The 16051-nt window shown below is 50.8% G+C and overlaps 1 protein-coding gene across 1 annotated transcript in view; it reads right to left on the reverse strand.

Annotated features, from left to right (window-relative positions):
- SHB (SH2 domain containing adaptor protein B) overlaps positions 1-10440 on the reverse strand; it is a 126407-nt gene extending 115967 nt beyond the window's left edge. The window contains exon 1 of the mRNA XM_081103081.1: positions 9146-10440. Coding sequence (XP_080959207.1) covers positions 9146-9859 — 714 coding nt within the window. The 5' untranslated portion in view covers positions 9860-10440. The remainder of the gene's footprint in view (positions 1-9145) is intronic.
- Positions 10441-16051: the final 5611 nt, after the last annotated feature.

A 16051-nucleotide genomic window follows, 5' to 3' on the forward strand; every position in this document is an offset into this window, starting at 1 on the left:
CCCCGAAGCCTCAGTTTCTCCATCTGTAACATGGGGGGTTACAGTACAGAGTGACTCTGAGAAATTAATTATGGGTGTGAAAGTGACCTTTAAGCTGTGGAATACTCACATAAATGTAGGAATCAGTCACTCCTAAAGTATTAACAGAGAAGATTTTTTTTTATAAAGAGTAAGTACTGCCACAAATAAGGCATGAAATTGTGTAGCCTGAGGTGGAATGGCACAATGGTTAAAAAAGATTCCAGTCCTGGCCAGCTTTTTGCTCAGTGGTTAAAGCATTGGCTCTATTGGCCCTTGGACTGAAGGGTCTCAGGTTTGATTCCCAGTCAAGGCCACGTACCTTGGTTGCAGGCTAGAACAGGAGGCAATCAATCAATGTCTCTCTCATATCGGTCTCTCTCTCTCTCCTCTACTTTCTCTAAAATATATACATATGTGTGTGTGTGAAAAAATATATATTTTAGAGGTCCGGTGCACAAAAATTTGTGCACTTGGCGGGGGGAGGGGCCTCAGCCCAGCCTGCGCCCATTTGCAGTCCTGGACCCCTTGGGGGATGTCCACCTGTCTACTTAGGCCCACTCCCTGGGGAATCAGGCCTAAGCTTGCAGTCAGACATCCTTCTGGCAGCCACGGAGCCCTCAGGGGGTGTCCGACTAAAGGCTTAGGCCCCCAAGGGAGCTGTGATGAGGAAGCTGGGGTGACAGAGGAGCCACGCTGCCCCGCCCGGCCGCCCTGGGTCGGGTCACACATGGGATGCCCAGGCGGGCCGGCTGATTACTGCTGCACTGCCCGGCCGCCCCGGGTCGGGTCGCACATGGGATGCCCGCCGCCCCAGGTCCCAGATAGCAGGCCCGGATGGCAGCAGGGCAGGCGGGATGGCGCTGACCTGCCCTGCCTGCAGTATGCAAATTAGCAGCCATCTTTGTTGGCGGTTAATTTGCATATCGCACTGATTAGCCAATGGGAGGCGTAATGAAGGTACAGTCAATTACCATGTTTGTCTATTATTAGATAGGAGATACACACAACACATACAAATAAACAAAGATTCCAGATCTGGGTTCAAATCTCATCTCTGCCACTTACTGGCAGTGTGACTTTAGACAATTTACACAACTTCTCTGTGCTGCAGTTTTCTCATATGTAAAATGGGAATGACAGTCGCACCAACTTTAAAGGACATTAAAGGGTAAAAGAGTTAATGCACAGAAAGCATGTAGAACAGTGCCTCACTCAGAGTAGGTGTCATGGAAGTACTGGCTAAAATTACTACTGTGGAAAGCTCCCTCAATTCAAGTGACTACTCTTTTTTTTTACTCAAAGGCTTTCTCCAAAAAGCCTTCCCTACTTCCCTCAATTGGAATGGATCTCCTCCTCACCCTACTTCTCCTTTAGCTCCATGGACTCCAGGCTCAGCCCAGAACAGCCTCTGTGCCAGGATGGCTCTGAGCTCACCCACACACACTACTTTATTGCTAAATCCTGCCATACAGATCTGTGTTCTAACCTTGGTTCCTGTATCCTCATCAGAAGTTAAGCTCCTTATGGGCAGGTACCACTTACCCCTGGCTCATCCTTGTATCCACACAGCTCCTGATAGTGGCCTGTGTATGGCAATTCCTCAGTCAACACAGGCCAAACATAAATTATGAATTCAGAGTGGCAGACACCACTGCAGCCTCTGCCCCCAACCTGCAGGAAACCCACCACCACCTCCACACAACCTCAGAAGACCAGGACCTAGCTCTCTGCTTCAAAGCCACAAATTCCAATTTATTTTCCATGGCCAAGCCTGGCCTACCCCCTCTCCCCCCGCCCGCCCCGGCCCCCATTACCTCTTGGCTATCTGAGCATAAGACTTGAAACTGCTGGGGGGGAGCTCTTGACCACAGGCAAGTTCAGTTTTGCTAAATGACCAGAGGAAGGAAGCCACGCCTGTTTTAGATTTGCTGTGTAACTCCTATTTTACGGGTCAGAAATACTTTAGGGGCAGGGAGAAGACAGGGCAGGCCTTAAGGGTTAAGTCCTGGGATATCAGTCATGTTCTGAAATTGTCACATTAGAGGATAGTCACCTGATCTCCTTTAAGGAAATTTGGGTTCCTTGTTGATAAGGAAGGGCCAAGGTACCACTAATTTTTGTCTTAGAACAGCACAGACAGCCTCGCCAATCCTTGGGGAGGGAACACTTAGTGACGCAATGAGGAGACATGACAGTTACAAGACATTTTGTGCGCCTGTAGTTTGGGAAGCACCAACTCTGCGCAGAATTTCTCTATAAAATAAGTCAAGTGGCCCCGGCCATGGCTCAGTTGGTTGGGCGTAGTCCAGTGCACAGAAAGGTTGCTGGTTTGATTCTCGATCGGGGCACATACCTGGGTTTCAGGCTCCATCCCAAGGAGGGGGCGTGCAGGAGGCAGCCAATTGATGCTTCACTCTCACACTGATGTTTTCCTCTCTAAAAATTATTTATCAAACACTACTCTCTTTATAAAAAGCTAACTAAATAAGTAAATAAAAAAAATAAGTCAAGTACTGCATTAGCATCTCATTTATGGAATTCAGGGGCAGATGGGGGAGGGAGGAGAGAGAAAAGCCAACTCTGGGGCCTCTTCTGGGGAACACCAAAGACCAGTCTTAGAGGGATAGGAATTAGGGCAGGGGGTACAAGAAGAGGAGCATTAAGTAAAGGGAAGGAGACACATAACACATTTCATTAAGTATTAGACTTACTATCTCTACTTAAATTGTGAGAAATAGTGGAACAAATTGATAAAAAGCATGTAGGCTTTGAATTCAGACTGCACAGGTGTGATCCTGGCTCTGTCACTTGGTAGCTGTGTGACATAAGGTAAGTCATTAACCTCTAAGCCTCAGTTTCTTTATCCATAAAATAGGGGTAATACTACCTGTGGTAGATGGATGGCATTGAAGGCCCTGATTGATGGCCTGCCTGTATTCCTGCCTTTTGACTTGGATTTTACAGCTCCCCCACTCTACTCAAATCCTGGCTCTGTGACTTGCTTTGGTCAACAGAATGCATAAGGGAAAGTGTGCCAGTTTCAAACCTCAAGAAACCTTATGGCGGTGGTTCTCAACCTTCCTAATACTGGACCCTTTAATACAGTTCCTCATGTTGTAGTGTCCCCCAATTTCATTGTTACAAATTGAACATAATTAAAGCACAGTGATTAATCACAAAAGCAATATGTAATTATATATGTGTTTTCCAATGGTCTTAGGCGACCCCTGTGAAAGGGTCGTTCGACCCTCAAAAGAGTCGCGACCCACAGGTTGAGAACCACTGTCTTATGGGCTTCTGTTCTTTCTTGGAACCATCATATGAACAAGGATAGCCTGTTGGAGGATGAGAGACCACATGGAAAGGATCACATAATTGTCGCAGCCAAGGCCATCCTAAACCATCTGCACCCCAAACATGGAAGAGAGCCCAGCTAGAAATAGCAGGGCTGCACACCCACCCCCACACTGACCACAGATGCCTGAGTTAACCTAGCTAAGATCAAAAACACTACTCGGTTGACATGTCCTTATTATAGTTGAAAGCAGGGGTTGGAAACTACAGACTACAGGTCGGCTGCCTGTTTTTGTAAATAAAGTTTTATTGGAACACAGCTATGCCCTTTCATTTATATACTGTCCATGGCTGCTTTCAAGCTACAATGGCAGAGTTTAATAGTTGTGTTGAAGACTGATCTGCAAATCTAATATTTACTATCTGGCCCTTTATGAAAAGTTTGCTAACTCCTGGTTTAAAACCACTGAGTTTAGGGTGATTTGTTATGCAGCATAGCTAACTGATACAATACCTGAACCTCTTCTAGGGTGATCACGAGGATTAAATAATCAATTTGAATCCTGGCTGGATAGCTCAGTTAGTTAGAGTGTCGTCCCGATACACCAAGATTTCAGGTTTGATCCCCAGTCAGGGCACACACAAGATCAACTAAAGAATGCATAAGTAAGTGAAAACAAATTGATGTTTCTCTCTTTCTCAGTTTCTCTAAATATCAATTTTTTAAAAACATAAATAAATGATCAATTAGTGGTTAGCATGAAGCATGGAGAATATATTTCTCTTCTGGGAAATCAATGGAAAAACTGGACTTGATATGCAGGCATTTCTCTCACATTACTTTTAAAGGATAGGACTTCAAAGGAGAAAGTATCCCAAGCCAAACCACAACTACCAAGTATGGCTCTAACCTTTTCAGTCAATTACTTTCTTAGAACTCGAGATTGTGACCATTAACCAACTGGAACTGACTTGACAACTCATGTTTGCCCTGGTGTCAATCAAGCCACACATCAATGATTTTTATGTGAAAAGGACCAAAAGACAAGTCACAACTTCCCAGCAAGGCACATGCGACAGTCTCTTCCCTTTGTGGCTCCAACCTCCCTCTGCCATCCCCCATCACTTCTGCCTGCTGAGCCTCCAACCATTCTCTCCCAAGCCTTCAGGCCTGAGCCCCGCTGTTCTATCCTTTCTGCATGGAGAGTCTTCCACTTCACATCCCTGCCTGGGGAATTCCCACTCATCCTTCCAGAGTCAGCTCAAATGGTGCCTCCTCCTGAAAGCCTTCTTTGACTTCCCAGACAGAGTTGAGCCCTCCTAGCCCTATGCACACACTAGCATTCCTTGGGTCGTGATATTGTCTCATTAGCTGTATCTCTCCCCCAGGCTAGTCCCTGAGAAGCTGCAAACTGAGCGTCTTCAACTACAAACTGAGATGCTTCCGTCTTTGAAAGCTGGCCACCATTTATTTTCTCTGACGTCCCTCTAGCAGGCTGCTCAGAAACTGTTTGCTAAATGTGTGTTTTTTTCTCTTAAGAAAAAAAAAAGGTTAGACACGATATTATTTATTCCTTAGGAAACATGTTATTTAACTCAACTCTGTGGATGCCGACAAAATATAAAGTGTCGGTATGCATTAGCATGTATTTAAAACTGATGTCATGATGCGTCTTGACTTTTTCAGCTGTGGTGGAAACATTTACTTAATGATAAAAGAAACAAGACTTCAGCAGAAAACAACTGGATGAGAGCTGCTTGGCTGCCCAAAAGAACTACCAAGTTACTGGCCTCTTTTATCATCTTTTTAAAAAATATATATTTTTATTGATATCAGAGAGGAAGGGAGAGGAAGAGAGAGATAGAAACATCAATGATGAGAACCACTGATTGGCTGCCTCCTGCACACCCCACACTGGGGATCAAGCCCGCAACCTGGGCATGTGTCCTGACGGGGAATTGAACCACGACCTCCTGGTTCACAGGTCGATGCTCAACCACTGAGCCACGCCAGCAGGGCTATTCATCATTTTTTAACACAGACAACCTGAAGGAATAATATTTCCACCTACTAAAGGTTTGTTCTCTCTTCCCAAGAGCTCAGGTCCTCACTGTCTCTCCCCTGGACTATACTGCAATTGTCCTCTAACTCTGACCCCAACTTCCCCAGATTGTGGCAGCTGTTTATATAGCCTGGGATACTCCCCAACCATGGCTCTGACTAAATCCATCCCATTCCTAGCTCAACAGTCTTCAAGGCCTCCCCTGGGGGGGAGGTAGGTACAGACTCAGGCCCCCACCTCTCTCATGTTGTCATCGTTCATTCCCCAAGGGAGGCCCACTACAAAAAAGCTCTGGTTTCCAAGAAGCTCCTCCCTGAGGTTTTACATGTACACACACCTATATAACCACACACACACATAGGGACACACTTTCATATTCACGTGTACACACACAGCATTGACACACCAGTGCTCCTGCAGTCTGCAGTCACCCCTTTCTTTGCAATGAAATTCCCCTTCCACCTCTAGGTTCAGCTCAAAGTTGCCTCCTAGGTGAAGACCTTGTTAAATTTCCCGACAAAAACACTGGGAGACAAATGATGAAGAGACAGTGTGTCAGTCCCCTCCAGCGGCTTAGGCCAGAGATTACTGACAAGTCTTCTGCAGCCTTTCTTCCCTCCCCTCCTAACTCACCCTGGTACCAAGAGGTCTCTGAGCACATTCGAAGTGCTGGGTAAAAGCTGGTTACATTGAAAACACAGCCCTTCTTCCACATGATTTTAAAAGGGAAAATGCCCATGATGCTAGTGGTGGTGGTGACCAGGTGTGTGTGTGCCCCAGGACTCACCTGGGAGAATAGGAGGATGCCTAAGTGTGTGACAGAGGGAGGCACAGATACTGAGGGAGGCGGAGGAGAATAAACTATAGTGGCCTGCCACTAGAAGCACTGAAGGGAGGATCTGTGGACTGGCAGCTTCTACTCCATGCCATACACAGTAACTCTCAACTCAGGTCTAATGTTAAAAACAAACACCAGGCCTGGCAGACAGGGGGGCATTCAACAACCCGATAGGTTCTTGTCCAATTGATAAAAGGAAGCTGGGCCTGAGATTAAGCAGGGTGCTAGAAGTGGGTGTTCCTGGAACCATGGATGAGGGGCAGATGGAAGGCTCTGGGGTGTTCAGGGCTGGATCTACAGCATGCCTGGCCTCCAAAAGCTGTCTGGCTAAAAATAATGTGAAAACCAGGCTGCCTCCTGGCTGCCTGACCAGGCTGGATGCTGGCCCCAGATTAGGAGGCAGCCCCACACAGAGGGCATCCGGCGTCTCTACATCCCCAAAACAGCTCGGACCAGAAGACCCCGAGGGAGGGTTAAGGAGAGGCCACTGTTGCATTAGTGGGTTGAGGATCAGCAGCAAAAGATCACCTGGGAACTTGTCAGAAATGCACATCCTCAGGCCCCACACCAGGCTTGGTGCACCAGTCACTGTGGGAGGTGGATCCAAGCAATTTGTGTTTTGACCAGCCCTCCAGGTGATGATTTGAGAGCCACTGTCTAGTGTGACCCTCCCTGGCTGCTCCCCTCCTCCTCACTAGAAAAAACATCTGGTAGCCTCAATTCCTCAGCACATGGAATGGGAACAACTTCTCAAAAGACCAAAGGGCTCGAAGTCACAACCCAATAGGTGAAACGCAGCCCAGAGATCTTTTCCAAAAAAATTATATCTGCTTACATCACTTAGCAGCTAAATCCCATTCCTTGGCCCTCACTGTGCTTAACCTCCCTGACCCCAGCACTGCCGTCCCGTCCCACTGGGGCCCTGCCTAACTCTCACCTCTCAATTCCAGCTACAGGAACTTTACCTGCAGCTCCCTGAACCACTAGGCTTTCCTCTGCAGCCAAGGCCAACACCCCTCCCCCATGATAAAGGCCCTCCCTGACCACCCCTCCCCTTCAGCCCCAGGTAACACAAAGCCCCATCACAACAGTCATCATGTACACTTCAGCCTGGGACACAGCATTCAACTAGAGGGGCCGCTTCAGCACTGAGCAACAGAGGGCACAAGAAGACCCATGGGAAATAATTGATGGCAGAATGAAGCCAAGTCTTAAACACACTTGACATTCCAGCTATAAAGCATTATTCCTCAGTATTTGACATAGTCTTAATTGTAAGTAGGAAAAAATGTTTACTAAAGTTTGAAAGCCATAAAGGAAGACTTTAGTGAGTAGGCAGAATGACAAGCAGCGGGAGAGAAAGGAGATTTGCCTACCTGGCAGGTGGCCATGGAGTAACAAGGCGGATTCAGGGAGTCCAGCACCTTTGGCTGTGACTCTCCTGATAGCTAGGCTGGGCCTTCCTGGCACCTTCCACACCCAGGAATTTTAGGTTCTCCCAGGTCGGCACCTAGATAAGCCTGGACCATGCATAAGGTGGTAGGGAGTCTCTTTGCTGTTCCCCTTACAGTTCAACTACAAGCCTACGATCCCGGAGACTCACAGAGAGATCTCGCCTTCCCCAAAGCAGCATCTGGGTGGCCACCTGGCTACTAGCTTCTTGTCATCTAGTTGAGACATCTGGGTGCTTAGGAAGCCCAAAGTCCATGCTCCTGAGGTGTGGTCCCAAACTGACCCCAGGGAGAGGTGGGGTCCACCACAGACTACCCATGCTGTCTTCTGCAGACCAACTGGGAAAGGGATGCTCTGGGGACCTGGGACCTCAGAGAGAGAAAGCCAGGCAGAAAAATTAAAGGTGGGCAACCCCTGACTCCTCCCCACAGGAAAACAAAAAAGATCCATTTCCAAGCACCAGCTGGCAGGTAGGAGCCTGTCTCCTACCTGGTTGGACATCCAGTCCTAAAAGGAACTCACACTCTTTATCAGCCTCCCCCTACCCTGCCTGGGCAAAAGTTTACAAGAGGGACAGCCGCCTGACAGCCGCAGCAGGACACTGGGCCTCAGATGTAATCAAAACACTGCGCTCCACCAGAAGATGGAACAAGTATTATTTTATGGGGAAAGGGAGGCTCACAAAAGTGTGAAGGGGAGGAGAGGGCCCAGTCTGGCTGTAATTAACTGGCCTGCTTCAAAGGGGGACTCAAGATGGCCTGATATGTAAGGCGGAGGGTTGTCACTGAGTTGTCCCCCTCACCCCTGGGACAGTGTGGGGTAGAAGTAGGGTCAGGACGGAAGGTGAGGATTGGAGGGGTGGGTCTATCAGCGGAGCCGAAGGGCGGACCCCCTCCCGGAAAAGCTGGCTCCGGCACAAAAGAGAGCCCGCATTTGGCTCCGGGGGTGGGGCAGCGCTGGGCGTTCAGTGGGATTTACAAATGCACTTTTAGAGACAGCCGGTCCGGATCTACCGCCAGGAATGCAGCATAAGACGGGGCGAGTCCCTCCCCAGCTCTGGACCGGCTTCCCATCAATAGGCTGGGGGAGGAGGGGAAGAGTAAAGATAGACAAGAGTAAACGCTCTTTTAAGTCCGGGGCAGCTCTGACTCTGACTTTACTCCTCCTCGGGGGCGGGAAGGGCTGGCTGGGTGTCTCTTTCTTGGGCAAGGCCGGGCGGGGCTTTCTCGTCAGGCAACTTCCGAAGCGGGCACCTGGCTGTGGGCTCAGAGAGGGGACGTGCTGGGGGCAGCAGAGGAAGAGGGTATTTTTTCAGGAGGCCGAGTGCGCGGAGGGGGGGCAGAATCAGGAAGGAACGTGGAAGCCCTGACCCCAGGGTCCTAGCAAGAAGCTGCTGATGTAGGGACTGGAAACCGGGGCAGTGCCTCAGCTTCCCCACGGGCACAGTGGCCCTGGAAGGGGCCCAGGGGCGCCTTACCTTCTCCTTCTTGCCGGACCCGCTCTCCTCCGCGGCCGAGGCAGCACACTTGTTGAGCAGTTTCTTGCCTCCGCAGGCTGTGGGGCTCCAAGTGCGGCCGCCCGAGCAGGCGCCCCCCGGCGGGTCCCCGGCACTGCCCACGGCGCTCTCCACCTTGATGAGGCGATGCTTGGGGGAGATGTAGCGCACCTCGGCCGGCGTGGCCGGGCGCCGCTCGCTGCTGCTGCGGTAGAGGTGCGGGGAGCCGGAGGACGAGGACGAGGACGCGGCGGCGCCCGCACCGGAGGAGGCACAGCAGCAGCCCGCGGCGCCCGACGCGGACGAGGCGGAGAAAGCGCGCTGGCCCCCGCCCGGCTCCCCGCTGCCGCCGCAGTAGTCCAGGCGGCACATCGCGCGCAGTTTGCGCAGCGACGAGCCGGGGCCGTTGTAGGGGTCCTCGAAGTCGCGCTCCTTCTGTGCGCGGTAGGCGCGGATGAGGTCGCTCGTGCTGCCGCTGTCGTCGGGCAGCGATCCCGACAAGGCCGAGAAACAGGAGGCGGCGGCCGGACCGCAGGACGCCGAGGCGGACGCGGAGGCCTGCGGCACGGCCTGGGGGGGCTGCGAGGGCCGCTCGCCCCGCCGCCGCTGCTCGCGGTAGTCGGGCCGCGGCGGCTGCGGGGGGCTCTTGGTCTTGCTGTTGCCCAAGCTGAAGTACTTGTTCAGCCACTTGGCCATGGCGAGGGGCCGCCTAGGGCCGCGGCACGGGAGCCAGGTCCACGGCCGCGGCCATTCGGGGGGCAGCGCAGCCGCCCAGGTCCCTCGGCGCCCCGGCCCCGGCGGGGGGCGTCCGGGGCGCCTGCTCCCGACGCCAAGTTCAAGTTCTCTCCGCCGCCTCCTGCCGGTGGCTCCCGGGCTTCGGCAGCTGCAGCACCGCCCTCCGCCTCCGCCGCGCGCTGCCGGGGCTTCGGATCTGGAGCCCCTCGCGGGAGCGTCTCATGGGATCCCGGCCCACGGCCCCGCCGAGAGCGAAAGGCCCGGGCGTCCCCCGCCTCGGACGCTCTATCGTGCGCTCCGCCGTGGAGCGCGCTGCTGCCCCGTCGGAGGCGCAGCCTCCGCCTTGGCCGGGATCTTGGCTGCTAAGCGAACTTGTCGGCGTCCTCGGCCCCCCTTCTTCCTTTCCGGGAGCGCTGGGGCGATCCCAGCCCCACAGCCGGAAAGCGAGCGACGGAGGGAGGCAGCCGGCGCCCTCCCGAGTCCGCGCTCCCGTGCCCGTCCCGGCGGCGCCTGCCGCTACCGCTGCCGCCACCTCCCGAACCGCCGCGTGTGTGACACTCGGGCCGCCAGAGCCCGCCCCGCGCCGCGGCCCCGCCCTCTCCGGGCCGGCGCTCGCCCCGCCCCCAGCCCGCCCGGCAGGCCCCGCCCCTTCCCCCAGGAGCCGGGCCGCCAGACCTTGGCCCAAGCCCCGCCCCCTGGCGCCCGGGTCTCCGCAGGCGCACCTCTGCCCCTCAGCGCTCGCCACCTCCCGCGGTCGCCTCGGCGCCAGCTCGGGGCTCAGGCCTGAGGGCGCCGGGGTCCCGCGGCGCTGCCCGCCCCGCCAGGTTTTCAACCCGCCGCCGCCTGAGGCGAGAGGTAGCCATCCTGAGCCTGCAACGCTCGGAGACCAAACCCGTCCGCCTCCCCGGGGGCCCTCGCGCTGTGTACCCCGGGCGTCCCCGCTGTTGGGTAGGGTGCAAAGGTGGATTAACGGGGAACATTTCTAGTTTACAGCGCGACCCGCCGGAGGAAATGGGGTGCAGAGACCCCTTAGGAACCGAGCGGCTACCTGCTTCTTACAGGGACGGAGACTCCGGTTCCGGCCAGGTGTGCCGGATCTTCGGAGCAATCTATGCTAATAAGCGTATTAGCAATCCGGCTGACGGCTGCGGCCGGCGGAGGCGGCGGGGGCACTGCCCTGCACCAATCCGAGGGCCAGGCTGAGCAGAGGTCGGAATGTTTGCTTACCTTTTCACCTCTGAGGTAGTGGCGGTTTTAACCCTGTTCACGGCCTACCTGGCGGAGGAAGCTGTGGGAATGTTTACTGCCCAAATTGGAAGAGCGGACAAGAATCCATGTAATCCAGGGTCCTCGTTTTGCAGATGGAGAAACTGAGGCCCAGAGAAAGTCACCCAGGCACGCTGGGCGCCAATTCTCCCTTCTGGGGGCTCTGAAATGATGCCATTTACACTAATCTCTACTTTGCAACTTAAGATCGTCCTTTGATTATTAGTAAAAAAACGAGGAAACTGAGGCAGAGGGCGGGGCCCAGCTTGCTTTTCAGGGCAGCGGCATGCTCCAGGTAGCGACTAGACCTGCCTGGAAATGAGGTCACTGCCCCTAGAGCGGGTGTTCCTTTGAATTTGGCTGGGCAAGCCCCAGAATTTGACTTAAGGTCTGAGAACTGAAACCTGAGAAATTCTCTAAGAAATCTTACAGCACAATTTTTTTAAAATCTCAACTTGCTACCTGTATATTATAGATGGGCATCGGGGGAGTCTCTTTTTTTCCTTTGTCCTAGCAACAAGACCAGAGGCTTTTTGGGCGGGGACACAGCCCTGGCCACACTAGAGGTGGAGGTCAAACTCTGAGGCTGGACAGGAAGGGATCCACAGCTGTTTACTGTTCCTTTACGTACTCTTCCTGAGGCCACAGTTGCAAAGTGACAAAACTGGGACTCAGACTTGGGTCTTACTCGGAATCCTGTGCTCTGTCCACTCAGCCGCACAATGAAGCCATGGCATAGACTGCAAATTGTCCTTTCCGGATCAAGTTATTTGCTTGTGCCCTCTCTGGTCAGATTGCACTGTCATCTTCTATGATCCAGTAAAATGTTTCAGACCCACACAATTACAGACACCATCGCCGTCTATACAACCCCTTCATTGTCGTGTGTGTGTGTGTGTGTGTGTGTGTGTGATGTGTCTCGGGCAGTGATGGCGAACCTATAACATGTGTGTCAGAGGTGACACGCGAACTCATTTTTTTTGGTTGATTTTTCTTTGTTAAATGGCATTTAAATATATAAAATAAATATCAAAAATATACATCTTTGTTTTGCTATGGTTGCAAATATCAAAAAATTTCTCTATGTGACACGGCACCAGAGTTAAGTTAGGGTTTTTCAAAATGCTGACACGCCGAGCTCAAAAGGTTCGTCATCACTGGTCTAGGGGATGGTGGCAGGACCCAGAAGTTGACCTGGGCTAAGATGTTTATTTTGGGTATTCCTAGACTTAAATATCTCAAATTACATTTTAAGTCCTTCTGCTGCTCTGTGACCACTTAATTATCCTGCAAGTAAGGGGGGCCCGAATAGAAAAACTGGAGGACATTCTCATTTAAGTCCCACCTTTCAACCAACCACAAATCTTCTCTGGCTCCCTCCCTCCCCTCCCATTTCTGCTTCTAGGCTCAGGAAGGAAGATCAGCAGATCTTGGCAACAGGCCAGGTGACCCGGGACGAGAGAATCCTCTCTAGGATCTGGAAATTTGTTCCCTGCATGTGGGTTGCACATGGAAGCGTTGTCTCTGCCTTTTTCAAAGGGTGAGGAAGAAACGTTATATTTTACAACTTATTTTTTCATTTCACTTTCAGCAGGCCATGGGATCAGACCCACTTTTCCATGTGATACCTTGGCTGGGGTGTAATTTGCAAGCCAAAATTATTGTAATACTATAGTATTATGCCAAGAACTTCCAGCACACTTGTGTATCTGCTTAACCCCTACACAGTCTGTATGTAATTAACCCTACTCAGCGTCCCAGCAATCTGGTGTGATTCCCAGTTTATAGATGGGTAACAGGCCTAAGGTGGTATTTACTTTAACCAGGCAAAAAAGACATGGGTGTTTTTCTTTGGGAACTAGTAGAGACACATCTCACTAGACTCAGAGTCAGAGTCATCATTCTGAAAGGGAACAGAAGAGTTTCCTAAGGACAACGTAGGAGAAGTAGTGTGTCAGGTGATTAGAGGAGACAGGGCCTTGCAGGAAAAGGATCCCAGCACAGGGAGGGTTACAGCTGGACAGACTCTTTTCAGAGAGCCCGGCTCTCTGTTTTCAGGAGGAAAACTGGGAGCCATGAAGGGAAGAGATTAAGAGGCACAGCTGGGATTGGCACCCAATCTCTTGACATCACAAACCCAACACTGTGTCCATCATTCTTGGCATTTTTTGTGTGTGTCCCCCTCCCACCCCTCCCATTCCCTTCCTGGTTTTCTTACTGGAAGGATTCGGTATGGCCTTGTTTCAGTTTCTGCCCTCTCTCAACTTCTTACTTTAGATCAAGATGGGGACATGGTAGCTTTTTTTTTCTGTACCTCCCTCCAGTATCTGCTGGGAAACTATACATTGGTAGCGGCCTGGAAAAATTGTGCCACCAACCAAACAGACTCATCTACTTTTTTTCATTTCAGTCCACCAAATGTTAATGTCAGTTCCCTGCTGTGTGCCAGGCCCCAGGGGAGGAAGGAGTCTGGGTCAGAAGCATAGATTTGGAAGTCCTTAGTGCGCAATGAAGATCTGAAGCATAACTATCCGTCATCATTGACACCTTCTTTCATTCCTACTCCATGCTACCCATGAGCAAGGAATATGCAGAATCCTACCACAAATCTCAGCTGCCTCCAACTGTCCTTCATCTCTTGCCTGTGTCATTGCAGGTGTCTCTTACTCATTTCCCTGCTTCTGTCTCAGCAGTCAGTGATCCTATTAAAAGAATATGTTTATGGCTCTCTGCTCAAATTTCCCATTAAATCCCCATTTCCCTAATAGTACATGCCCAAATCCTCACAGGGCTCATAAGGCCTTACCTGATCTCTCGTCCCCTTACATTTCTGACCTCATCTTCTGTCTTTTCTCCTGCTCCAAGCAGGCTGCCTCTTCCTTGGGCTTTTGCACTAGCTCTCCTAGCCCGACATGCTTGCGCCCAGCTGTCTCCATGATTCACCCCTCACTCCCTTCAGATTTTATTTAAACATCACTACTCAGTGAGACCTCCCCTGGGCAACATATCTAGAATTGTCCCCACTCAACAATTAGTATCACTCATCCCCATTTCACACACAGCATATTTTATTGATTTTTCTTGTTTATTTGTTGTCTTGCCCCATGATGGGAAAGAGATCTTTCCTCTTTGTTAACTGCGTATCTCCAGCATCCAGAACAGTGATTGACACCTAGTAAGCACCCAATGAATATTTGGTGAGTGAGTGAATGTGAGTGGTTGATCATGAAGGGTAAGATGGCAAAGGGCTAAAGCTTGACATTTCTGCCTCAGAACTGGTGCTTGTGGTTATTAGCGTTGGTCTGGAAGTGGGAACATGTCAGACTGACTGTGTTCTGGGATTCTATTCCCAGATTATCTCCCTTTTTATTTTGTTTATTTATTTTATTATATATATGTATTGATTTCAGAGAGGGAGGGAGGGAGAGAGAGAGAGAGAGAGAGAGAAACATCAATGATGAGAGAGAATCATTGATCTGCTGCCTCCTGCATGCCTCCTATTGCGCAACCCTGGCATGTGCCCTGACTGGGAATGGAACCATGACCTCCTGGTTTAGATCAATGTTCAACTACTGAGCAATACCAGCTGGGCTATTTTTTTAATTAACATTATTACAGATGTTCCCCATTTCTCTCTCTTTGCCTCCCTTCACCCTACCTTGCCCTCCTGTCCCTCGGGCCCTAACCACACTGTTGTCTGTGTCCATGTGCTATGTATATATGTTCTTGGATGGCAATTCTCTTTACCTTCTTTTGTCCAATCCACCACACCCACCTCCCCTCTGGCATCTGTCAGTCTGTGCCATGCATCCACGACTCTGGTTCTATTTTGTTCGTCAATTTATTTTGTCCATTAGATTCAACATATAAGTGAGATCATATGGTAGTTGTCTTTCTCTGACTGGCTTTTTTTCATTTTGCATTATAATTTCCAGGTCCATCTATGCTGTTGCAAAAGGCAAAGACCGTGTCTCTTAAGCCGAGAAAGCAGAACGAGAATCTTCCCTGTCCTCCTAGCATCCAGATGGGGCTCCAGGAGGGTTGTGGCGCCCAGGCAGCCTCTTTCACGCAAGTCCCAGTCATGCTGACATGCAAGCCTGTCTGCAGTGTCGCTGAGCCAGCTGTTGTTCCCTCCACCCAGGTACAACTAATCTTAGGCATCTCATTACTGGTTGAAAGATAATCCTCTGTATCTAGATTAAAGGCTGTGTTTTGACCATTACCGCACATTGAGCATTGAGCCGACAGTTTAATTGAGCTGTTTATGCCGCTGCCTTGATCTCTTCCCAGAGAATTTACAACTAATTCCGAGTGTCTCTACGAATTAAGTGGGCCTCTCCCAACATGCTTTGCCTGTACTTTGCCTGTGCCAAATCCCACTTGTCCTTGTGTTACCCAATTATGGGCTCTCAGCTCACAGCTGTCACTGGCTAGTACCACTTCCAGCCCACATCCTCCCTGAGGTGGCCTTAAGAATATGGCCCTGAGAATGGCCATAGCCCAGGACAGCCTCTGTGATATCTGCCACAGAAAGGTGGGTGGAGGTGAGAATTGAAAAGGGAGTAGAAAAGACAGAATTCCTATCTACCCCTTTGAAGTCACCTCCAGGCAACTGACAATAACCCCCTAACAAGAAAAGGGTATGAGTACCTTTAGCACAGTTAAGCGTGATGGAAGGAAAAGAATTCTGGACTGAGGTTGAGACTTCCTCTGTGTCTTCTGGGACTCTTGGTGTTAATATTTATGAAATGGGACATGGCAGGTCATTGTTTCTCATTCTGTGTTATGGAAGTGTCTAAGGGTAGGGATGCCATATTTAGGGAAAAAATAACATTAAAAAACATCCATGCACTATTTGGGACATATGTATAGTAAAATATTATTAGT

This window comes from Myotis nattereri, assembly GCF_964212035.1.
Source record: "Myotis nattereri genome assembly, chromosome: 12".
In the NCBI taxonomy this organism is placed as follows: domain Eukaryota; kingdom Metazoa; phylum Chordata; class Mammalia; order Chiroptera; family Vespertilionidae; genus Myotis; species Myotis nattereri.